The sequence below is a fragment of the Doryrhamphus excisus genome, chromosome 23, assembly GCF_030265055.1.
Source record: "Doryrhamphus excisus isolate RoL2022-K1 chromosome 23, RoL_Dexc_1.0, whole genome shotgun sequence".
NCBI lineage: Eukaryota > Metazoa > Chordata > Actinopteri > Syngnathiformes > Syngnathidae > Doryrhamphus > Doryrhamphus excisus.
In genome coordinates this window covers 4303115-4330292 of record NC_080488.1, presented here as the reverse complement: position 1 = coordinate 4330292, position 27178 = coordinate 4303115, and the positions used below count along the sequence as shown (strand labels likewise).

General features: G+C 40.6%; 1 protein-coding gene across 3 annotated transcripts; it reads left to right on the top strand.

Annotated features, from left to right (window-relative positions):
- Positions 1–717: 717 nt before the first annotated feature.
- pcdh10b (protocadherin 10b) lies at positions 718–27178 on the top strand. Of its 3 annotated transcripts, none has more exons than XM_058063709.1 (5): positions 718–3457; positions 4489–4547; positions 6107–6213; positions 15861–16018; positions 23192–27175. In XM_058063709.1, exons 1-5 carry the CDS (start codon positions 950–952, stop codon positions 23243–23245), a joined length of 2886 nt encoding a protein of 961 aa, XP_057919692.1. In that variant the 5' UTR covers positions 718–949; the 3' UTR covers positions 23246–27175. The 3 variants fall into 3 exon arrangements, with proteins under 3 accessions (XP_057919692.1, XP_057919691.1, XP_057919693.1); XM_058063708.1 differs by lacking the exon at positions 23192–27175 and adding an exon at positions 22793–23183 and having other exon boundaries at positions 15861–16202; XM_058063710.1 differs by having other exon boundaries at positions 922–3457; positions 15861–16202; positions 23192–27178.

Below are 27178 nucleotides of genomic sequence, written 5' to 3'. Positions count from 1 at the left end.
TTTATAAGCATCCATATGAACTACATAGATAGATGAAAACATGGAGTCCCACAAGTCTAGACACAAAGCCCCCTTTTTGCATCATTTATACTATATAGTCATATTAAAATAATAATACTGAAACATATTGGTCTATGTGTAAATATTATATACTGCTGATACTATTTTACTGATAAAAGTACTGTAATTCTCAGGATTTCAACTGCTTTTAACATAATAAAAATATAAATTATGTATGTATTATTGTTATAACTTATTATGTGGTCATTATTAGGTGGTCATCATTCCATATAATTCTGGAATGTTCAAACTTTTTCCAACATAAGCCGCCATACTTGTAAAAGCAGTTTAATATAGATTGTGTTTAATGTATTAAAATAAAACAGTACTTAATGCCAATATTTGAGCTTTTTAATTGGAAATTTTATTTTTACATTGTGAGGACAGCTAATAAAAACAAGCTCTGGTCCACAAATGGCCCCTGGGACACACTTTGAACACCACTGGTTGATAGTGTATTTCCAAAATCAAAAGTAAAAACACTAAAATGTGTACATGCGTACATGGTTTTTATTGATAAAGCATAAATACAGCTGGGCGACTGAAGTGGGCGGGGCTGACACGGACATGTCAACACAGCTAGCCAATCAGAAGGGCTGTGTGTGTGTGTGTGTGTGTGTGTGTGTATGAGCATCATCCGTGCAGAATGTATCGGAGGAGACCGCAGTGAGAGAGCAGGCTGTCAAGGAGGACACTTTGGAGACATGCCCCAACCATCGCACCATTGTGGGACATAATCATTGCACTTTTGACTGGATTATGAGCCTTTTTTAAAAAAAAAATTGATGAAAATGTCCTGGCTGTGACACTTCCGGGGCGCATCAGAAAAGAGAGTTTGTGATGGATTTTTTTTCCGCTTAGAAAGGATTTGAAGGTTTCTTATATTATTATGATTGTGTTCCTGATTGTGTTGTGCGTCACGGATGGAGTCCTGGCTCAGATCCGGTACTCCGTACCGGAGGAGGCGGACCACGGTACCTTAGTGGGAAACATCGCCGAGGACCTGGGACTGGATCTGACCAAACTGGCGTCTCGCCACTTCCAAGTCGTACCCAGCTCTCGAACGTCGTACTTGGAAGTAAACTTAGAGAATGGAGTCCTGTTCGTTAACGAGAAGATCGACAGGGAACAGATCTGCAAACAGAGCGCCAGCTGCCAACTCAATATGGAGGTGTTCCTGGAGAACCCTCTTGAGCTCTTCCGCGTGGAGATCGAAGTGGCGGACATTAACGACAACCCGCCTAGCTTCCCGGAGGCGGACATCACAGTGGAGATCTCCGAGAGCGCTACGCCGGGGACGCGTTTCCCGCTGGAGAGCGCCTTCGACCCGGACGTGGGCAGCAACTCTTTACGCACGTACGACATCACCACCAACAACTACTTCCACCTGGACGTGCACAGCCAAGCGGACGGAACCAAGTTCGCCGAACTAGTACTGGAGAAGCCGCTTGACCGGGAGCAGCAGGCGGCTCACAGGTACGTTCTGACGGCAGTGGACGGCGGCCAGCCTCCGCGTACAGGAACCGCGCTCCTGGTAGTCAAAGTTCTGGACTCCAACGACAACGTGCCTGTATTTCAGCAGCCTGTTTACGCAGTGGCGCTTGCCGAGAACGCGCCCGCGGGCACGTTGGTCATCCAGCTGAACGCCACAGATATGGACGAGGGTCTGAACGGAGATATAGTTTACTCCTTCAGCAATCACATCTCTAATCGAGTCAAGGACTTGTTCAGCATAGACCCACGCACGGGTCGAGTGGAAGTTCGCGGCGAGGTGGATTTCGAGGAGAGCGGTCTTTACCAGATCTTCGTTCAAGCAAAGGACATGGGACCAAATGCAGTTCCCGCACACTGTAAAGTCCTGGTCACCGTCACAGACTTGAACGACAACGCACCAGAGATCACATTCAGCACCGTGACCGAGTCTGTGAGTGAAAAGGCACCACCCGGAACCGTCATCGCTTTGTTGAGTGTGACGGACTTGGATGCAGAAGACAACGGGCAGATCAGCGTCGAGATCCTTGGCGACGTTCCATTCAAGCTGAAATCATCGTTTCGGAATTATTTCACTATTGTGACGGATGGGCCGTTAGACCGGGAACAGGCGGACTCCTATTCGGTGACGGTGGTCGCCCGGGACAAAGGCTCGCCCTCGCTGGCCACCAGCAAGTCTATCAGAGTCCAAGTCTCAGACGAAAACGACAACGCCCCGACATTCTCACAAAGCATATACGACGTCTATGTAACGGAGAACAATGTCCCAGGCGCGTACATTCACGCCGTGACAGCCATTGATCCGGACGTAGGGCAGAATTCGCTCATTAGTTATTCCATACTTGAATGTGACATTCAAGGCATGTCCGTCAAAACCTACGTGTCAATCAATGAGGAGACAGGCTACCTCTATGCTCTCAGGTCATTTGATTATGAACAACTGAAGGATTTCACATTTATGGTTCAGGCTAAAGATGCGGGCACCCCAGAACTGTCCACCAACGCCACCGTTAAAGTCATTATTGTGGATCAGAACGACAACGCCCCCTTAGTGTTGGCCCCGGTGGGGAAGAACGGCACCGCTGAGGAGCCTCTACCCCGCTCGGCCGAGCCGGGTTACTTGGTAACACGCGTGGTAGCGATGGACGCGGACGACGGAGAAAATGCCAGGCTCTCCTACAGCATACGGCGTGGTAACGAAAACGGGATGTTCAGGATGGACTGGAGAACCGGGGAACTCCGCACGGCGAGGCGTGTGTCAGCGAAGCGAGACCCTCACCGGTTGTACGACCTTCTCGTTGAGGTTCGAGACCACGGTCAGCCGCCGTTGTCATCCAGCACCGGTGTATTGGTAGTGTTGGTGGACACCGTAGCGGAGGGTCGAGGCGTGGGCGTGCGAGGAAGTGGAACCAAGGCCAAAGAAAGCAGCCTGGACTTGACACTCATACTCATCATCGCCTTGGGTTCGGTTTCCTTCATTTTCCTTCTCGTCATGATCGTGCTGGCGGTGCGATGTCAGAAGGAGAAAAAACTCAACATCTACACCTGCATGACCAGCGACTGCTGCTTAGGGTCATGCTGCTCACGTCAGGGCCGGGCCCGTAAAAAAAAGCTCAGCAAATCTGACATCATGCTGGTGCAAAGCGCTGTGAACGTCAGCGGGGCGGGGACGGTCCAAGTCCCCGTGGAGGAATCAGGGAGCTTTGGCTCCAGCCATCTAAACCAGAACTATTGTTATCAGGTATGTCTGACTCCTGAGTCTGCCAAAACAGACCTCATGTTCCTAAAGCCGTGTAGTCCGTCTAGGAGCACAGGCCCCGACCACAGCCCATGTGGGGCCTTGGTGAGCGAATACACGGACCAGCAACCTGACATTATATCCAACGGCAGCATATTATCAAACGAGGTAAGATTCCCTTCTTCTGTTCCTTTTTTTAAATGAATGAATGGAGTATAAATGAAAATAATTCAGAATATTAACTATAAAAACTGAAAAAAAACACACAAAAAAAACAGCAACCTGATATTATATCCAAACAAGGTAAGATTCCCTCTTTCCATACTGATTTAAATAAATGAATGGAGTATACATGAAAATAATCAAGAATATTAACTATAAAAACTAAAAAAAAACTAAAAAAAATATAAATAAATATTTAATATAAATAAATATAAATAATATAATAATGTTATTAATATAATAATAATATAAATATAAATTTAAATATAAATAATACATAAACTGAGTAAAAAAACATGCATAAAAGCAGCATATATAAAGAAAGCACAAATTTTAATAATAAACAAAATCAGATATTAAAAACTGTAAATACCATATATTTATTGTACTACTAATTGTACTGCTCTTGACTGTTTGATACCTTAACTCAATCCATTCCATATCGCACACAAATGTATTAGATTAGGTCTTACTGTTCTCTTTCTATTATATATAATTCTATTAAATACACATCACAATGCCAGGGAGTTATAAGTGTTGCTCATGGGCTGTTTGTAATATTAGCATTTAAGAATTTATTATTTTTTTAATCTAAATCACAGTTTCAGACAACTTTTCGGTATTCAGCATTGAACGTTGTCGCCGTTGGCATAACGTAATGCTCAAGTTGTGGGTAACCGATGTAGAGATGTGTTTTAAGGCAAGGCAACAAGTTGAGTGGATTCAGCACAACAAACGCATAACGTAGAACCCGGAAGCAAAACTTATTATTTAACCTTGTTTTGTTTTTATTTAATTTAACACAAAACTTTAAGATGTTAACAAGACAACCCATGTAGAAAATGTAATATCTGCCAGAAAAATACTTTTCTTCATCCTAAATTCATTGATGGTTGAATGATGCATTTCATACCTATCAACACAATGCTTTGTTGTTGTTTTTTTAAGATCACACTGAACTTTGACCTCTTTTTCAGACCAGACACCAACGAGCAGAGCTCAGCTACCTGGTTGACAGACCAAGACGAGTTAACAGGTAAAGATGGAACCACACATACTGCTTACTCCGTCAAATCCACCTGTAATCAACCTCAATCTTAACCATATAAGAGCTAGTGTAGCGTTGCTATGGTAACTGCTATTGCATCAATATACACATGCTACACATCTATAACTTGAGAGAACGGCAGCTCAACCGAACAAATTTTTGAAGAATAGAAAAGAGTTATGGATTTCCCATACATTCATTCAGAGCTGATTAACAAGATAATCAACGATTAATCAACAACTATATTGGTATTTTTGGTAAATAAGACTTATTAACTTTGTGTTTTAGGCAAAACAAGATGTTCATGCACACTTTCTGACCAAACCACGTGTTTGTGTTTATTGATTTGGTCCATTGAAAGCCTGACCGATTAATCGAAACATGTTTCAGATTAACTAACTGCCACTTAAACACATTATAATGGGACTGTGTTTTGCTTGTGACGTTAAAATGCTACATGCTACACATCTATAACTTGAGAGAACGGCAGCTCAACCAAATCAATTTTTGAAGAACAGAAGAGAGTTATGGGTTTCCCATACATTCATTCAGAGCTGATTAACTAGATAATCAACGATTAATCAACAACTATATTGGTATTTTTGGTAAATAAGACCTATTAACTTTGTGTATTAGGCAAAACAAGATGTTCATGCACACTTTCTGACCAAACCACGTGTTTGTGTTTATTGATTTGGTCCATCGAAAGCCTGACCGATTAATCGAAACAACATGTTTCAGATTAACTACCTGCCACTTAAACACATTATAATGGGACCGTGTTTTGCTTGTGACGTTAAAATGCTACATGCTACACATCTATAACTTGAGAGAACGGCAGCTCAACCGAACAAATTTTTGAAGAACAGAAGAGAGTTATGGGTTTCCCATACATTCATTCAGAGCTGATTAACTAGATAATCAACGATTAATCAACAACTATATTGGTATTTTTGGTAAATAAGACTTATTAAATTTGTGTTTTAGGCAAAACAAGATGTTCATGCACACTTTCTGACCAAACCACGTGTTTGTGTTTATTGATTTGGTCCATCGAAAGCCTGACCGATTAATCGAAACAACATGCTTCAGATTAACTACCTGCCACTTAAACACATTATAATGGGACTGTGTTTTGCTTGTGACGTTAAAATGCTACATGCTACACATCTATAACTTGAGAGAACGGCAGCTCAACCGAACCAATTTTTTGAAGAACAGAAGAGAGTTATGGGTTTCCCATACATTCATTCAGAGCTGATTAACTAGATAATCAACGATTAATCAACAACTATATTGGTATTTTTGGTAAATAAGACTTATTAAATTTGTGTTTTAGGCAAAACAAGATGTTCATGCACACTTTTTGACCAAACCACGTGTTTGTGTTTATTGATTTGGTCCATCGAAAGCCTGACCGATTAATCGAAACAACATGTTTCAGATTAACTACCTGCCACTTAAACACATTATAATGGGACTGTGTTTTGCTTGTGACGTTAAAACACGGTAACACTTCCTTTTTCCTACATTCTGTTTGGTTGTAGCTCGGCATTCCAGGAGGCGGACCTGGTCAGCTCCAAAGACAGCGGCCATGGTGACAGCGAGCAGGGAGACAGTGACCACGACGCCACCCATCGAGGCATTTCCACTGGTAAGAAGTGATTTTTTTTTTTGTTATTGTTTTCTATGGCGTGACATTTTTCTGGTGCGCATGTGACGCCCGGGGCATATTGTGTTTGAAGTTTCTTGTAATCAGACGAGCATCATGTGGTACGTGGACACAACAAACAGCTTTTGTTGGCGGGTTGACTGTTGGAGACATTCCCATCGCTCCATGGTGCTGGCCCCTGTGGATATCCTCCACTTTGTCATTCTTGCATGGAACATTGATTATGTTCTTAGTAGGTCATGTTTCCTGTTTATCTAAAACAGTGATTCTCAATTATTTTCTGTCATGCCCCCCAGGGAACAGAAATATATTCACACTTTGCTAATTTAAAATACTATTGAGAAACTGATTACATTTACAGTATTTATTTTTCTGTACTGTATAGATTTAAGGCTGCACGGCAGTCAAGTGGCTCACAGCTCGGAGACCAGCGTTCAATTGCACCCTCGGTCATCTCTGTGTGGAGTTTGCACGTTCTTACCGTGCATGCGTGGGTTTTCTCCGGATACTCCGGTTTCTTCCTACATTCCAAAAACATGCTAGGTTAATTGGCGACCCCAAATTGTCCATAGCTATGAATGTGAGTGTGAATGGTTGTTTGTCTATATGTGCCCTGTGATTGGCTGGCGACCAGTCCAGGGTGTACCCCGCCTCTCGCCTGAAGACAGCTGGGATAGGCTCCAGCACCCCTGCGACCCTCGTGAGGATAAGAAAATTAATGAATGAGTTCTCCTCCTATTTGGTGTGGAAGTGGTAACTTTTTGGCTTCTTATTTTGTCTTTCCCCACCCTCGGCCATCTCTGTGTGGAGTTTGCATGTTCTCCCCGTGCATGTGTGGGTTTTCTTTGGGTACTCCGGTTTCCTCCCACATTCCAAAAACATGCTAGGTTAATTGGCGACTCCAAATTGTCCATAGGTATGAATGTGAGTGTGAATGGTTGTTTGTCTATATATGCCCTGTGATTGGCTGGCTGGCGACCAGTCCAGATTGTACCCCGCCTCTCGCGCTAAGACAGCTGGGATAGGCTTCAGCACCCGCCGCGACCCTCGTGAGGAAAAAGCGGTAGAAAATGAATGAATGAATGCATAGATTTAACTACAAACTGAAACCAGGAAAATGCAACAAAATGGACAACTGTGAAGCATTCAAGCGTATTCAAGAGTCAAATTGCATGTTGGGTACCATAAATTAGTACCTGCTGGCAGGTCTGCACTAACATTGAAAGTGCACCCTGCCTCTAATGCCCCCCCGACAGTTACAGACGCATCCAAGCCACCAACCCATTCCTGGGGTTATTTGCTTTTAAACGCATAAAATATATCACAGTGGCCCTACATCCTGAAGTATTTCGGCATGTCGGGGATGACTTGTTGATGAATTTCTGTTCCCCGTGCATCCTAATGGCAAATGTCCAACACACACAGGAGGCGAGCAACTGTCCACTTGTTTCTTATTCTAATTAGGAGTGTACGGCTGAAGGCATGTTTCTTTGACTGTTGCTTGTTGGTAAATATGTGGCAAAGGTAATGAGGAGCCTGCTGCCTGTGTGAGCTCAGTCACTCGCTGCTGTTGACGATTCCACAGGATGTGACGAGCCTCCTAATGAGGCCGCACTAACACGACTGTGTTGCGAAGAGCACAGAGTAGGTGGAAAACAGGGGCTTCGTTCGTTAACTTCATGTGGTAGCTTTGGAGGGCCGCATTCTGAAAAATCAAAGGATGTTTTTTTGCATGTAACAATCCAATGTAGATATGCTGAAAAGTTATATGTAGTATATGGAACCATCTCTAAACCTGCAGATAGAGGTCTTCTATTGATAGAAATATGGTGGTTTTATTGAATGGATCTGATATTTAATGTAATTGCAGTGGAAGTCATTCATTCATTCATTTTCTATTGCTTATCCTCATGATGGTCTGGCAGGGGGTGCTGGAGCCTATCCCAACTGTCTCCAAGCGAGAGGCGGGGTACACCCCGGACTGGTGGCCAGCCATTCACAGTGCACATATAGACAAACAACCATTCACACTCACATTCATACCTATGGACAATTTGGAGTCGCCAATTAACATAGCATGTTTTTGGAATGTGGGAGGAAACCGGAGTACCCGGAGAAAAAAACACACGCATGCACGGGGAGAACATGCAAACTCCACACAAAGATGGCCGAGGGTGGGGAAAGACAAAATAAGGAACCAAAAAGTTACCACTTCCACACAAAATAGGAGGAGAACTCATTCATTCATTCATTTTCTACCGCTTATCCTCACAAGTGTCGCGGGGGTTGCTGGAGCCTATCCCAGCTGTCTTTGGGCTAAAGGCGGGCGGGGTACACCCTGGACTGGTGGCCAGCCAATCACAGGGCACATATAGACAAACAACCATTCACACTCACATTCATACCTATAGACAATTTGGAGTAGCTAATTAACCTAGCATGTTTTTGGAATGTGGGAGGAAACCGGACTACCCGGAGAAAACCCACGCATGCATGGGGAGAACATGCAAACTCCACACAGAGATAGCCGAGGGTGGGGAAAGACAAAATAAGAAACTAAAAAGTTACCACTTCCACACAAAATAGGAGGAGAACTCATTAATTCATTCATTTTCTACTGTTTATCCTAACAAGTGTCACAGGGGTTGCTGGAGCCTATCCCAGCTGTCTTCGGGCTAAAGGCGGGCGGGGTACACCCTGGACTGGTGGCCAGCCAATCACAGGGCACATATAGACAAACAACCATTCACACTCACATTCATACCTATGGACAATTTGGAGACGCTAATTAACCTAGCATGTTTTTGGAATGTGGGAGGAAACCGGAGTACCCGGAGAAAACCCACGCATGCATGGGGAGAACATGCAAACTCCACACAGAGATAGCCGAGGGTGGGGAAAGACAAAATAAGAAGCCAAAAAGTTACCACTTCCACACAAAATAGGAGAACTCATTCATTCATTCATTTTCTACCGTTTATCAACAAGTGTCGCGGGGGTTGCTGGAGCCTATCCCAGCTGTCACCCACGGTGGAAGTCATTATTGATAATTTTACCAAATACAGGAACTTCGGAAATCCAATAACGATATATGTTCTGTTTTGTTTCCGACACATACATACTAGCTTTAAAGCAAAAAGCTACATTATAGTTATTGGACCCCACATGAATGAAACCTTCCATGCGTCCGTCTTTTATGCCGTTTATTTAGAGTCCTGGGGGTGTGCTAGAGCCTATCCTAGGTGATTCCTGACTGGTTTCCAGTCAATGGCAGGCTACAAACACACAACCAACCATTCACACTCACATTCATACCTGTGGACAATAAAGACTTGCTCATAAGGAGGAACTAATGAAGGTCAATCCATGGAAACCCAAAGACGTAATTCACCAAGCTCAGGGTTCAGGAGGTGAAGACCGTTTGAATAAAACCACAGCTTTTTTTTTTCTTTGCAGTTATTTTTCCCTCTCTAAAATGGCACAAACATTTATGTTTTATGTAAGCAACAGCAGTTGTTGCTTGTCGCTCCACTTGTCCTGTTTCCTTGTGTATACGAGGGTTTCAAATGCCAGCCCTTCTGTTTGACAAAAGAGGCTCTCAAAACGCTTACATATGTATAAACATGCACATCAGTACAATAACATGAATAAACACACTCAGTGTGTTTGTCTGCTCCAAACCTTGTCATCAAATACTTGGAAAAATGTATTTAAGCTCAAAAAAAGCTGGCATTAAGCTTGGAAAAAATACATTTTTTAAATAGAAGTGGTGCTATGTGGTGTTATGACAATTCGTAATTCGGGTGGTGTGACGAAGGTTTTATATCACGCAGTTTTGTCGTTTTTTGTGTTATTGCGTCTTTCATATTATGGTGTTTGGTATCGCAAAAAGACAGTAGAGAAAGGCAGCTAAGTTTATCACATTAGTGTTTCGTTTTATTTTATTTTTTGTGTTGAAATGATACATACAGTAAACCTCGGATATATCGGATTCAATTGTTCCCACTGGTTTTGTCCGATATAAGCGAAATCCGTTATATGCGTATACCGGAAAATGTCTGTTTTACGCATATATCGGATTTATATCCGGTATATGCGTAAATCGGATTTTATCTGTTATAAAAAGGCACTTCCTTGACTATGTTTCCAATGTACCTGGACGCGCAGGCAATGCTGCAAATGACGTCGTATAGCGGCCTGTCACGATTCGGCGAATCGGAGCGCCACGATGCGGCCATCCGATATATGCGAGGGAAATTTAATGGAAATGCATTGGAACGGGACTGGAGATTTTGTCCGAAATAGGCGAAATCCGTTATAAAAAATCCGATATATGCAATGAATTTTTATTGGAAATGCATTACAGAAAAATCGGTTCTTTTTTATCTGTCCGTTGTGAGCGAATTTCCGATATATCCGAGTCCGATATATCCGAGGTTTACTGTAATAAAGTCGATATTGTTTGTGGTTTGTATTTTCAAGCGTTGCATAGCACAGCAACACACAACACACAAAACTGGCCGTGCAATTAGTCCAGAACCTTTGAAGCAAATAGACGTTAAAACATTTAAATATAAATACACTTTATTTATTTATACTTTATTAAATGCAATGCATCTCTTTGAATACCCTTTGCGTGTAAAATAGGATACAGTTACTTTGTTGTCGAGTTATAAGTCAGCTTAGTGCCTTTAAAGAGATTATTTTCAGTGCTCTAAGTCTTTGTTTGATGAGGATAATTGATAGCCTCGTTAAGCAGGCCGCAGTTGTGCTTGAAAAACAAACAGACTGCGATCATAAGGAATCATGTGGCAGTCATGGAACTATCCCAGGATATGGCTTCCCCAAAATAGCAGTGTGAAAATTCCGTTTTCCGTCTGGCTTTTGGAGTAGCATTAATAATAAGACAGTCATTTATGTACTAATTATTTTTTAATCTTTTTCTTTGACCGTGTGACCAATCACAGCGGAAAAATATTGTATATGCCAAGGTCCATACCCCCTAACCCCCCTAGTTCAATGATAATTATCAACCATTCGATACCTTCAGTTGCTGATCTGACTGTTTCAACTATATGACTAATAGAAAACATACTGCAGCATCTGTCAGACGAGAGAATGTGCTCAATCAAGAAAATGCTTTATTGAACAAAACAGGCTGCTGACGGCCGCCGCCGTTCCGCAAGGATGAGTAAGAAACTAAGAGAAAAATGTCACTCTTCCCCATCCTGCCCACACATTTACAGCAACAGTTGGACTCAACAGAAGTCTGAGCATCACACTTAAGTCCAGGGTCGCTATAACAAGTCAAGTCAAAACAGTGTTTTATGGTTTTTCCATGCATTTTATTCGTTTTTTTTTTTTTTTATTTTCTCTTTGATTTTGACCTTTCGGGAAACAATGGTATCCATAGAAAGGAATATTCCAATCTCTTGTCTACATGCATGTGAAAATCAACCACAATAGTTAATAGGGCATGCCCAGTAAAACGTAAACACCAACATCACGTGATACCGGCTTCCCCAAGTTTTTCTTTCACTTGTTGGAATAACTCCGTATTGACAGTTTTTCGTCTGTCCAGTCTTGAAATTTAGTTTGAATCAAAAACAAACTTTGCTTAGTCCAATGCCGATTGCTGGCCTCCATTTTTAAAACTGAAGAACGTCTGGATCTGCGTGTTACGTCATATCTGAGCATGCCCTGAAAGAACGCACCCGGGATAAATTTAAATTTAAACAGGAAAAGATCAAATTCAGTCTTGCTAATATTTTATAATTAAACTCAGGACATATTTTATATAGATATATATTTTCTTTTTTAATAAAACTACACTTGTGAATAAAGTATAGAAGGGTTTAGATTCTGTTTCACAGATGGCGCTAATGCACACGAAAGCTGCTTGCCAACCGCCAATAAACAACAGAAGAAGAAAAACACCACGAAAAAGAAATTTCCATTTGAGCGGGTACAAGATACCTGAATCGGATTGGTTAAAGGAATATTCCATCCCTGTTCAATTCTTTTTCCGTTTGAGCAAATAAACCAAATGCAATTGGAATATTTGGGTCCATGTATACTATTGACATAAATGATGATTAATAAATGTTAATTATAAAAAGTGATATTGGATAATTCCTCACGGCACACCTGACGGTTTCTCAAGGTACACTAGTGTGCCGCGGCACAGTGGTTGAAAATCACTGGCATAGAGGGCGTGTCAAGAGTGTGGAAGTGGGGGATTCTAATCAGGGAAGCGTACTTAGCGAAAACGAGAGAATATGCTCCTGAGTCCTTAGAACCTCTCAGTTCGAGTCGAGAGCTGCTCTGTAAATAAAGTAGAGTTTAAATGTTGCCAGTCATATAAATAAAACGCAAATAGGTAGGAAAAGCAGTAGCATTGTTTTTTTTTTTTACTATAGCTGTTTGTAATCTGCTTAAATTATGCTGCAAGATACAAACAATGGCATTTATTTAAATTTGTTTTTATTTCACCGTGTTGCCGTATGGAGATATTATTGTATCCTATCGCAAGGCACCCTAAAATTCCCAAGCCGACTTTCCTCCCAGTGTTAAGAATCCACATTAAAACGTAATGTGATGTTGTATTTGTGGCATGTTGTTTAATATTTAATAAGGAAGCCTTCTTGTTAGGAGTGCGGGCACTTTTCCAAGCAGTTAGTGACGGCAAGCCAAATTAATCCGCTTTGTAACAAAGAAAAATCCTCCTATGCTGACACACGTAAGACAACACACACACACACACACTGACTGGGATAGCAGCGGTCTGAGCTTAATCAGACTGTATTCATGGGGATTATCTGCAGATAGTTTGAACTGGACAGCAGAGATTTTAGCCATAAACACAGACTCAGACACAAATACACAACAAGCGGATTTAGGTTTAAAAAAAAAAAAAAATGCTAACGCAGGATCTAGAACCCAAAACATATGGAGCAATGAAAACACATTTTGCCTGCAGGGGGGTCCCATAGGCATATACACTAATCTTTCCATATTTCAAATTTTCTGGATTTTTTTTGTGTTTTAGCTGTTGTTATAAGACGTTTTGACACTTTGGTGTTAGCATTCAGTTTTGGGTGTAAGCAGTTGGTAAAAACGGTCAAATATTCAGTGGGTCTATGTGCTTGCTGCACCGCCATGGCGTGCGTGCTATGCTTATGGGTGACTTTGGTTTTGTTGTGCTTGTCCAACACACAGCTGCAGATATACACTACCGTTCAAAAGTTTGGGATCACTTGCAAATTTCATTGTTTTCCAAAGAAAAAACAAATTTTCATGCATTTCACAAACAATTTTTTCCATTTCACAAACAATCATATGATTTTGAAAGAAGGATATACATTTTTGCATAGAGGCCTACTATCAACAACTGTCAGTCCTCTGCATCAATCTCCTGGTATGGCTGCTAATCCAAGTTCATCATTTTATAAGGCTAATAGATTATTAGAAAAGCCATCTAAAAATCTAAACTAAAACTAAAATCTCTTACCATGCTGTTAACTACTCCCTTCAGAGAGCAGCACAAACTGGGTCTAACAAGGACAGAAAAACGATGCACAGGAAAAAGCCAGATCTCAGACTGGCCCAAAAAAAATTCCAAGTGATCCCACACTTTGACCTGGGAATAGAAGTTTTTTTTTTATCACTGAATGAATGAAAATTAAGATGTTTATTTTTCATTATGCTATGTTGTTAACATTACCACTATGTTGCTTCTGTTTTTTTTTTTTTGTGACTTGACTTATGTATTTAAAATACATATGTTCTACTTCCATTGTGTTCAATGATCTGGTTTAAACATGACTCTTTGGACTTGACTTGACAAGGTTATCATAAAGTCATAATCGCATACCATGCCTAAAGTGTAGAAAGTGTTTAGAGTTTGGACAAATTAGCTATTTTGATTATCTGTTTTTTTTTTACTTTTGAATGTTTCAGCAAAAGACTTCTGAGGTTAGGGTCAAAGTGATTGTAAAAAACTGTAATTACCATTTCCATGTAAAAATATCCAAGGTCAACCCAGTGGATAATTTCCATTTTTAGTCCCTGAGGGCAGCTTGCTGTTAAGTACAGTAACAACACCATTTGTCATAAAGAAGAAAGAGTACCTAAAAGAGGCATATACTAAAACCCTTTACACTTCACATAATGTGCTTGAGTGTCTACGTGGTAAAGTGGTAAAGTGCGATTGTATCATAATCCGCTGATGTTGCAGCCAGATATAAAGTATATGAATCATGGGACTATAAATTTTCGTTGAGTAATTTTAGAATGTTGTTGATTATAATAACTTCATTCATTCATTCATTTTCTACCGCTTTTTCCTCACAAGGGTCGAGGGGGTGCTGGAGCCTATCCCAGCTGTCCTCGGGCGAGAGGCGGGGTACACCCCGGACCGGTCGCCAGCCAATCACAGGGCACATATAGACAAACAACCATTCACACTCACATTCATACCGATGGACAATTTGGAGTTGCCAATTAACCTAGCATGTTTTTGGAATGTGGGAGGAAACCGGAGTACCCGGAAAAAACCCACGCATGCACGGGGAGAACATGCAAACTCCACACAGAGATGGCCGAGGGCGGGGAAAGACAAAATAAGAAGCCAAAAAGTTACCACTTCCACACAAAATAGGAGGAAAACTCATTCATTCATTCATTTTCTACCGCTTATCCTCACAAGTGTCACGGGGGTTGCTGGAGCCTATCCCAGCTGTCTTCGGGCTAAAGGCGGGGTACACCCTGCACTGGTGGCCAGCCAATCACAGGGCACGTATAGACAAACAACCATTCACACTCACATTCATACCTATGGACAATTTGGAGTCGCTAATTAACCTAGCATGTTTTTGGAATGTGGGAGGAAACCGGAGTACCCGGAAAAAACCCATGCTAACATGTTAGCATGTTAGCTGTGAGGTCTGCGCGCTAACTATGCGAGAAAACCCACGCATGCACGGGGAGAACATGCAAACTCCACACAGAGATGGCCAAGGGTGGAATTGAACCCTGGTCTCCTAGCTGTGAGGTCTGCGCGCTAACCACTCGACCGGCGTGCCGCATTATAATAACTTGATAATGGCTAATAATCATTGTTGGCAACTATGATGCTGTTTAAAAAAAAAAAAAAGTCTATTTGTTTTGAAGTCGAAAACCCCTGAACCTCATTACCCCAACATGATACATGACAGGAAAGGAATGTGTGGGTGTTGTCTCTGGGGGTGGGCGGTGGGACGGGTTCCATTGATCATGCGGGTGGATTTGATGGCACTGACGCACAAATAGAAAATCTTAATGTGAGGAATACGATTGCAGTACAATTGATGGTTAGGTTTTGGACCGTGACACAAACACAAGTTGTCAAAATGTTGTACAACATAATTAATGAGAAAGATATACAAAAATCTGGTGATGGCTTCTATCCTGGATAAATGGGAGGGCTGCATCAGGCAGGGCATCCGGTGTCAAAACCCGGCCACACAAATCGATTTGTTGGTAACCCTTGAAGGAAAAAGCGGAAATATAACATTGTGCTACTAAAACCCTTAAAAGATACTCCTCTCATATTTTTCTTCTCCGTTTTTATCCACTCTCCGTTCCGACAGGCGCTGATATGTTCTCCAACTGCACAGAGGAGTGCAAGGCTCTGGGCCACTCTGATCGCTGCTGGATGCCGAGCTTCATGCCCACTGATGGCCGGCAGGGCCCGGACTACCGTAGCAACCTCCACGTGCCGGGTATGGACTCGGTACCGGACACAGAGGTATTTCAAAGCTCTGAACAAATGGCCGATAAGTCATTCTCCACTTTTGGCAAGGAGACACCTCTCAGTCATCTTCACCACCATCATTTCCACAACCATCACCTCAACCACCACCACGGCACGCAAGGGAGAAAAGACTTGGAAGCCTTTCTACCTAAATCACCTTATACCTCAGCTTATTTTAGTGAGTATCCTGTTTTTTTTTCTGATCTACCGATCCTTTTAGGCTAAAAAGAAAATCATTCCGATTCAATTTTCCCCATGGATTGGCTGGTGGAAGGAAGCGTGAAATTAATTTCACGTCTGACCCTTGTTCTCTTTGCTTCTTGTCAGAGTGTTTAACTAACTCTTCCCCCTGGAAGTATCTCTCACGGCGTTGTACACGCACTAAAACAACACATTTTTACATGAATGCAGTTGAAAGGCATAAGACATATCTGTTGTATGTACAGACTTTGATGGATGGATGGTCAGAGTCCTTCTATGCATGCACTAGAACAGGGGTGGGCAAACTTTTGGACTCGTGGGCCGCACTGCGTTAACAAAACTGTCCGGGGGGCCAGAATATATATTTTTTATAACACACACACTATTTTACGCTTATAATTCTAACAGTCCACCTTGAATTATTTGTCTAATTTCATTTATTTATGATATATTTAATATATATATATAATATTATTAGCAATTATTAATTATATTATATCTATTATATTTAATATATTATATTATATTTGTATATATTTGTATTTGCTTATAATTCTAACAGTCCACCTTGAATTATTTGTCTAATTTTATTTATTTATTACATTACATATTATATTTAATCTCTATATATTATAATTATATTATTATTAATTATTAATTATATTATATATACCAATTATATTATATTTAATATATTATATATTTTTTATTTAATTAATTTACTTATTTGTATAATTTTATCTGTAAAAGTGTCAGACTATTAGATATATGTTTTAAATATGTTCCATATATCCCTTTTTTCCGGAGCATTTTAAACATCAGACCACATCAAACTAGAAACTTGAATTTTACATTAAAAAAAAACATTTTTTTTTAATTATTTACATTTTTATTATTATTTATTTTTTTACTGAATAAGGCATCTGACTTGTAAGTCATGTTGCCAGCATGTATGTTAAAAGTTAGAAAGCAACTGGCGGGCCGGATTCAAACGCTTAGTGGGCCGCATGTGGCCCCCGGGCCGTAGTTTGCCCACCCCTGCACTAGAAGGACTCAGCTGGCATCCATGACATACGTAAACATCGCCCCTGGTATTGCTATCGCCCGTTGTATAGCGAGTACATTACTACGTAAATGCAGTACCGAGTGGCTGCAAGGCCTTTTCAAAACAAATAAACAAATAAACATAAACTAGAAAGAGGTGGGCAAATGACATTTCTATAGACTTTCTAAACACTCATTTAAAGGCTACAGAGAATAATCTTTAATCATTGCAATTTGGTGATAAAGCTTAATTATAATTCTGTCAAGCATCGCCTGAAGAGTCGCCGTCTCTCGTCAGCAGACGCAGCTAGCTAGAATTATCTACTGTCAAAGCACCGCTGCTTCCGCGGCGCCATCATTAAAACCACAGCGTGTCTGTTTACAACAGCGGGAAAAATGTTTTCGTCTTCCCTTTTAATGAACAACGTGGCGGCGTTCTGTACCTTTTCTTGACATTTTTCATTCTGGATCACAACCAGTTTGGAAAACAAGCCACTGGTTGTATGAAGTTGTTTTCTTTATGTGAGCTTTCCCTTGGTTTACAGCAAGGGGAGACGTGGCTTATGAATACTGACACAATCGCGCGGTTAAGCAACTGCAGTGCAATTGAGTCGATACTTTTTATATGAAGTAAAAAAGTAAAAATAAAACAAATCGGTATTTTACAGAATCGGGACAGAATCAACTCTCCTTTCCGACTCCATCACAGGTACTCGACGAAGACTCAATTTTCACTGACTAAAAAACTCAACTTTACAAACTCACTCGATTAAGACTTGACTTTCACTGACTCAAATATGCTCAACAATGACTTGTCTCTGACTCACTCAAAGATGCTCAACAATGACTTGACTTTCACTGACTCAAAGATGCTCAACAATGACTTGTCTTTCACTGACTCAAAGATGCTCAACAATGACTTGACTTTCACTGACTCAAAGATGCCCAACAATGACTTGACTTTCACTGACTGAAAGATGCTCAACAATGACTTGACTTTCACTGACTCAAAGATGCTCAACAATGACTGACTTTCACTGACTCAAATATGCTCAACAATGTCTTGTCTTTCACTGACTCAAAGATGCTCAACAATGACTTGTCTTTCACTGACTCAAAGATGCTCAACAATGACTTGACTTTCACTGACTCAAAGATGCTCAACAATGACATGACTTTCACTGACTCAAAGATGCTCAACAATGACTTGACTTTCACTGACTCAAAGATGCCCAACAATGACGTGACTTTCACTGACTCAAAGATGCTCAACAATGACTTGTCTTTGACTGACTCAAAGATGCTCAACAATGACTTGACTTTCACAGACTCAAAGTTGCTCAACAATGATTTGACTTTCACTGAGTCAAAGATGCTCAACAATGACTTGACTTTCACTGACTGAAAGATGCTCAACAATGACTTGACTTTCACTGACTCAAAGATGCTCAACAATGACTTGTCTTTCACTGACTGAAAGATGCTCAACAATGACGTGACTTTCACTGACTCAAAGATGCTCAACAATGACATGACTTTCACTGACTGAAAGATGCGCAACAGTGACTTGACTTTCAGTGACTGAAAGATGCTCAACAATGATTTGACTTTCACTGACTCAAAGATGCTCAACAATGACTTGTCTTTCACTGACTCAAAGATGCTCAACAATGACTTGACTTTCACTGACTCAAAGATGTTCAACAATGATTTGACTTTCACTGACTCAAAGATGCTCAACAATGACTTGTCTTTCACTGACTCAAAGAGGCTCAACAATGACTTGGCTTTCACTGACTCAAAGATGCTCAACAATGAGTTGACTTTCACTGACCCAAAGATGCTCAACAATGACTTGTCTTTCACTGACTGAAAGATGCTCAACAATGACGTGACTTTCACTGACTGAAAGATGCTCAACAATGACATGACTTTCACTGACTGAAAGATGCGCAACAATGACTTGACTTTCACTGACTGAAAGATGCTCAACAATGACTTGACTTTCACTGACTCAAAGATGCTCAACAATGACTTGTCTTTCACTGACTCAAAGATGCTCAACAATGACTTGATTTTCACTGACTCAAATATGCTCAACAATGACTTGAATTTCACAGACTCAAAGTTGCTCAACAATGATTTGACTTTCACTGAGTCAAAGATGCTCAACAATGATTTGACTTTCACTGACTGAAAGATGCTCAACAATGACTTGACTTTCACTGACTCAAAGATGCTCAACAATGACTTGTCTTTCACTGACTGAAAGATGCTCAACAATGACTTGAATTTCACAGACTCAAAGTTGCTCAACACTGACTTGTCTTTCACTGACTCAAAGATGCTCAACAATGACTTGTCTTTCACTGACTCAAAGATGCTCAACAATGACTTGGCTTTCACTGACTCAAAGATGCTCAACAATGACTTGGCTTTCACTGATTCAAAGATGCTCAACAATGACTTGACTTTCACTGACTCAAAGATGCTCAACAAAGACTTGATTTTCACCGACTCAAAGATGCTCAACAATGACCTGACTTTCACTGACTCAGAGATGCTCAACAATGAATTGACTTTCACTGACTCAAAGATGCTCAACAATGACGGGTGACCCCAGTGCATTGCATATCTGATTCCCCGACTCAGTTCAGTGATTAATTCATTAATGCTAGGAGTCCACTGGGCTGGCGCCAGTTGGTGCCAGTTTGCGCCAAAGATTATGTGATTGATGCAAGTGATTGATGCGCTGATTGCTTGATGCAAGTGGCGCTACGAAAATTTTTAACATTTTGAAATTTTCTTGCCGCCAAAGTAAATTTTTTTGCCAACATTACAGGCCACCACGAGCCAGTTGGGAGGCGGTTTGAGCCACTGCACGCCACTAGGCACCTTATTGGTGACACTAGGTTCCACAGCAAATTGCATTGGCGTGAACTGGCACCAACTGGCGTGCCAAATTAATGTTCGCTCTGCATGTTCCCATGTTGCCGTTAATAAAATACCTCTAGCATCATTGTCGCAACTTGGCTCACGCCATTACATTCCACTTGATTCCAATAGGCGGATTATTTGCGACATTTGGTTCCACTTAGTGGACACTTGGCGCTGATTGCTTGCGAGTGACGCGACGAAAATTTTAAACATTTTGAAACATTTGAAAAAGTAAATTTTTTGCCAACATTACGGGCCACCACGATCCAGTTGGGAGGCACTTTGAGCCACTGCACGCCACTACGCACCTTAGTGGTGACACTAGGCACCACAGAAAATTGCATTGCCGTGAACTGGCACCAACTGGCGCCGGCCTAGTGGACTCTTAGCATAAAAGGAATCAGGTTAATGCTGGAGAAACATCAAAGTCCTGATGAGAATGAGATGATCAGTGGGAACAGGATACAAAGGCAAAAGGCGGTGAATCCCTTTTTTTAGTTTTTAATACATTTTCAAAAGTCTACAAATCTTAATCCTCATCACATAGTGATGATGGCGTATGGTGTGGAGAACTTTGAGGAGAAAAAAAAATGACCTGAATCCATCCGGGAATAGGCTTGTAACATAAAATGTGGAACAAGTACTTTTGGAATGCACTGAAGCTCGCCTTTATCGCCACTTTCCCACGAACACGACCACGCATTCTCCTCTTTAACTAGATCACTGAAGCCCTTATGCAAATGCGTGTGGGGGTGGGCGGTGTGGTAAAGAGGGACCAGTTGAGTGGGGTGGGGGCGGGCGGAAGGCAGTCGAGAGGAGAGAATGACGATAACAAGGGAGCTGATCCCTCTAATCTGATCAAGTCAGCGATACACAGACTCTTTTGTCCTGGGGGGGGTCAGGGTGGGGTAAGCAACGTGAGGCTAGCCAGAGCCTGGTGATTACCAGCAGGAATCTCAGACAACATGGAGGCGGGGGGTGAGGAATGAGTTGAAGGAGATAAAACTTGTTTCTCTTTTGGCTCAGATCAGTCGAGGCGCACTCTTTTGTTGGCGGCCCCACTGAATTTACCATGCCGTATCCACCATAACCCCCCCCCCACCACCACCACCCCTCCGACACCACTCCCATACCGTTCATATCACATACTGCATACTTAGCATTGTTTCACTTAGCTTTACAGCTTCCACGTAGCAGACTGTGACATACTTCCATCATAGAACACCCCCCCCCAGTGGGGGTACTTTTCATTACCCATGAAGCATTCCAAAATAATGGGAACATTCCTATAGTCACATGGAATGTGACTTAAAATCAGCAATTATTTGGAGATGGTGTTAGCATTTATTTACGATCTACAATGTTCTCGCATTCCCTGATAATACAGTAAACCTCGGATATATCGGATTCAATTGTTCCCACTGGTTTTGTCCGATATAAGCGAAATCCGTTATATGCGTATACCGGAAAATGTCCGTTTTACGCATATATCGGATTTATATCCGGTATATGCGTAAATCGGATTTTATCCGTTATAAAAAGGCACTTCCTTGACTATGTTTCCAATGTACCTGGACGCGCAGGCAACGCTGCAAATGACGTCGTATAGCGGCCTGTCATGATTCGGCGAATCGGAGCGCCACGATGCGGCCATCCGATATATGCGAGGGAAATTTAATGGAAATGCATTGGAACGGGACTGGAGATTTTGTCCGAAATAGGCGAAATCCGTTATAAAAAATCCGATATATGCAATGATTTTTTATTGGAAATGCATTACAGAAAAATCGGTTCTTTTTTATCTGTCCGTTGTGAGCGAATTTCCGATATATCCGAGTCCGATATATCCGAGGTTTACTGTATTATCCATCTTTAAGGGAGATAAGGTTTCATAGTTCAGATTCACACCTGCACCAGGAATAAAATGCAACATGAAAAAATAATAATTTGGCAAGACGAAACATTAGCAGACAAAAAGGTCACAGTAGTCCTTGTGTGAGTACTCACATCAACATTGTCATCTAGTCGTCACAAGGAGGTATTACCAGTGCAAAGATTTAAATAATAAATTTTTGCTCCAATGTATTAGTTTTTTAAATGATAAATGAGTGTGAACCTGCCCATTACATGTTCAGCATTATTCTGTCAACGGTCCTTCCTTGCTCGATTGGCGGCGACAGTGTTGCTTTAAGCAGTCATAATCTTTTAGGAATGACGCTCCAAAATAATTACTTACTCGTTTCTTGTAAAATACACGGGCTGGGATAGCTTAGTTTTCCAGTGGAAGTAGAATAATATGACGTCAAACATGTGAACGCAAACTTAGCACAAAGTCGAAAACCGGACTTGAGAGAGTAAGCTGATAACCGCTATGGTGGGACCATTTATGTCTGATTGCGGATGTCGGGTTTCGTTGAGTTGCATCTCGAGTACAAAGCCTGGATTTGTGGCGCCACTTTCAGCGTATTTTTTCGGGCATTAGCCACGTATACATGGACCCGAATAGTCCGATTGCATTCGGTTTATTTAATAACCTATTATAACCTTGAGCAACCTAAGATTGAATTTGATCTTTTTCTGTTTTAGCGCATTCAGATATGACGTAACATGCAGCTCGAGATGTTCTTCAGTTGTAAAAATGGAGGCGAGCAATCGGCACTGGACTGCTGCGGAAAGTTTGTTTTTAATCCAAAGTAATTCCAAGACTGGACAAAGGAAAAACTGTCAATACGGAGTTATTCCAACAAGTGAAAGAAAAACTCGAGGAAGTCGGTATCACGTGATGTTGATGTTTACGTTTTTCTGGGCATGTCCCATTGACTATTCTGTTGGATTATAGCGACGCATGTAGACAAGAGATTGGAATATTCCTTTCTATGGATACCATTGTTTTCGGAAAAGTCATTCGGAAAGAGGAAAAACGTGGCTACTGTCTGCCATCACACACAAAGCTAACTAGTACATTTTTGTCTCTGCTTCTTCCAGCGAGGAAAAGGGTTTGCTAGCTCTTTTCGTGTCGACATTTCGGACACGGCGTGACTTGCACAATCAGCCCCGCCTCCCCCCAAAATAAAGACTGTCCTCGCCGGCAAGGAGAATAATGAGGACCAAATGACCCCTTCTTCATCTTTATAAACTGCTGGAATTGTGTGGAGAAACTGCTTCGGGGGGGGGGGGGGTTTGGGATGTGGAGACGGTCGGACACGGAGGAGGGGAAGGACGGCTTCAGGCTGCTTGATGAATGGCCTTACTGGGAGGACTTTGTCTCAGCAGGACTGAGAAAGTCCAATAAAACAATGGATGGACGTCAGTGGCAGACAAATGGAATCGTTCACATTTTTTTTCCAATGTTTAGTGTGCCTGTTTACAGCACTGATATACATCTTTATACACACATAAGCCACCACGCAGCCCTTTAGGACAATGTCCTCAGAGACGCCAAACTGTACAGGAGATTCGACGTGCATTTTTAAATGCTTTTCCATTTTTTTTCTATTCTGTTTTGTGCTCGGGTGTTTTCTTTTCATCTGCTTTCAACTTGTGGGAAAAAATTAGAGACAGAATTTGTTTTCATGTTTTGTTTTTTTTTTAACCCATAAGAAACCTATAAGAACATTTAAAATTGAAATGACTGCTTATTCATGTGGAAGATGTGTGATGTCTTATCTGTTACGGTGTTCATGATAAATGGAGTTTTAACTTGACTTGTTTTTGTGGAGCAAAACGGACATGAGGACCATTCCTCCGACTCGGTGCCATTTATTTGTTGTACCTACAGTAAATGTATGTCTTTTTTCAAATATGACAACACACTTATTGAACGACTCAAATTGTGTATTAGACCAACGTTTTTTGGGGGGGGTTTTTTCCACAGCTTTCTTAAGCCAAGATGACGTATTTCAGTAACAGGACAGAAAGCAAGAGGAATGGGTTTTTAGCATAGTATTAGCAAATACAGTCGTCCCTCACAATATTTTGGTTCAAGTTATGAGACATTATCTAACACTGCATAAAGTCATAAAGTCCGACTCTCCTCCCATTCCGGGTGGAAGTCAGATTTTTATTAGCTTTTTAAGTTTAGGGGAAATAAAAAATATTGTGCAGTGAACAGTGAATAACAGGAATGTAAAGGTGACGATACGAGGTGTTATTTTATGTCTACAGGGTTCTAATGTTAAAAACTATACAAAATACCGTATTTTCCGGACTATAAGTTGCACTTTTTTTCATAGGTTGGCTGTTCCTGTGACTTATACTCCAGAGCGACTTATAAATGTAAAAACTGTTTATGTTACATAAACACTGGACACCTTGTTAGCATATTGTGTTAGCATATCTTACATCTATTCAGCCTATTCTCTATTTTGTTGTAATAACTTGCTTTCCAAGAGGACGTAATGTCTGTTTTGGTCAAATAGTTTAAAATAAATTACGCGCAAAAAAAGCGACTTGTACTCCAGAGCAACTTATAAATGAAAAAACTGTTTATGTTACATAAACACTGGCTTGTTAGCATATTGTGTTAGCATATCTTACACTTATTCAGCCTGTTCTCTATTCTTTTGTTGTTATAATTTGCCTTCCAAGAGGACATTATGTCTGTTTTGGTCAAGTGTTTTTTAAAATAAATTTTAAAAAACACTTGACCCGCAAAAAATGCGACTTGTAAATGAAAAAACTGGTTATGTTACATAAACATTGGCTTGTTAGCATATTGTGTTAGCATATCTTACACTGTTTCAGCCTGTTCTCTATTTTTTTATTGTTATAACTTGCCTTCCAAGAGGACGTAATGTCTGTTTTGGTCAGTTTATAAAATAAATAACGCGCAAAAAAAGCGACTTGTATTCCAGAGCGACTTATAAATGAAAAAACTGCTTGTTAGCATATTATGTTAGCATATCTTACACCTATTCAGCCTGTTCTTTATTATTTTATTGTTATAACTTCCCTTCCAAGAGGAAGTAATGTCTATTTCGGTCAAGTGGTTTTTAAAATAAATTACCCGCAAAAAATGCGACTTGTAAATGAAAAATATTGTTTATGTTACATAAACACTGGCTTGTTAGCATATTGTGTTAGCATATCTTTTCTATTCTTTTGTTGTTATAATTTGCCTTCCAAGAGGACGTAATGTCTGTTTTGGGCAAGTAGTTTGTAAAATAAATTACCCGCAAAAAATGCTACTTATACTCCAGTGCGACTTATGTATGTTTTTTTTCTACCTAATTATGCATTTTTAGCCTTGTGCGACTTATAGTCCAGAAAATACGGTAATAAACAGGTTTTCTATGCTCTAACTATGAAAATATTGAATTTATTAACACTGAATCCGATATTGGTAAAATTAATTTATCATGGTCGGGTCTGGAACAAATTTGCCACTATAAACGAGGGACGACTGTACGTGAAATATAGCCACATGAGATTTATGCTACTTGCATGTTGGTACTAAAAATAAAAAAATTAACATCGAAAAATAATTTAGATGACAGGATTTTTATGACTTTTTTTTTTTTTTTTTGGTGATGGCGTACCAGTTTCAGTATCAGTATTATGAACTTGTGTATTTCCTGGGTAGGGAAATGGCATTGATTCAGTGGAATGGTACATACATGGTACAACGGTACAAACATTGAGAGGTACTATGACACATTAGGCTTTTCATTGCAATGTGAACGCCAAAAGCCCATGTTGATATTTTCCTAGCTTGTTTACTATGAAGTCATTGAATAAATATCGGTAAGAGTTGAATTGTGTTTGACACCCGATTAAAAGCACTATAATTTCTTTCATGTTTTTAAAAAAAAAAGACATGGGAAATGCTAGTTTACCTGATACACTGCCATTTTGGGAAGCCATATTCTGGAATAGGTACATGACTGTCACTCCTAAATGTTTCCTATATGCCACTGAGGGACGTGATGAGTTCAAGTGAAGCACAAAGCTGTATAGGATTCATTTTTATCACATTTAAAGTCCTTTTATGGCTTCTTATGGGTTATGTATTTGTTTTTTTTTATGTTTTTTGCGCCATCACATTTGTGGGCTTGAAGCATCAAGTAGTTTCTATCACGTGTGAGAAGTGTTGGTTACTGTACTCTTTTAAAAAAGCTAAATATAAAAGTCTATCTATAAATTTATCTGTATCTACTTGTTATGGAGGTGTGTTATCTGGGTTCCAAATCTGGATTGAGATCGTTTTGAATCGCCCCCCCTCCCACCCCGATGGCGGCTGGTTCTTCTGAAAAACAAAAAAAAAACAAAGTAGATGTGAAACTTCTTCTGGGACATGTTTCATAACTTCTTTTCCACCTTTAGATATGATCAAATATGTATAAATCTGAGACAGCGGTTGAAAATTGATGGTAATTCTGTGTCATTGTAATGAAAATGTTAATAGTTATTAAGTAACAAACACACGACGCAATCGGATTCCAGGATACACACGTCTCGTTTTTCACACAACAGCTATTCCAACAATAAAGTGAAATATGGTTTTAAAAAAATGTGTCATTTTATGATGTATTTATTTAGCACTAAATAACTACACATAAGTTGTAAAAGACAAACATACTGTATGCTGGTTCCAATCCATGCTTCAAATGAACAGTGTTGATTATTAGACCGCAACACAGCAGGCAGCATGACCTGTTAGACTACAAAAATCACGAACATCGATGCTGACACACTTCCTAAATCCTCTCATTCCTTTTCGACAATACTTGAGGATTGAGCGGATCTTTTTATCTGTCTGAAATACATGTAGTGCCAGCAGATTACACTATTAACAGATGGCTAGCAACTAACAGGGCCGGCCGCTTCAGTTGCAAATGTACTGTCAGGGGAGCGAGGCGACAAAAAGGAAGGACGCATTCTGTCTATTAAAGATGAAAAAAAAATGCAATGTATATATTTTTATTTTTAATTATTGATCAAGCTGCACGGCGGTCGAGTGGTTAGCGTGCAGAC

Coding starts and splice junctions, on each gene's coding strand:
- pcdh10b (XM_058063710.1), top strand. CDS start 950: ATGATTGTGTTCCTGATTGTGTTGTGCGTCACGGATGGAGTCCTGGCT. Junction 3,458..4,488: donor GCAGCATATTATCAAACGAG/GTAAGATTCCCT, acceptor CCTCTTTTTCAG/ACCAGACACCAACGAGCAGA. Junction 4,548..6,106: donor AGACCAAGACGAGTTAACAG/GTAAAGATGGAA, acceptor GTTTGGTTGTAG/CTCGGCATTCCAGGAGGCGG.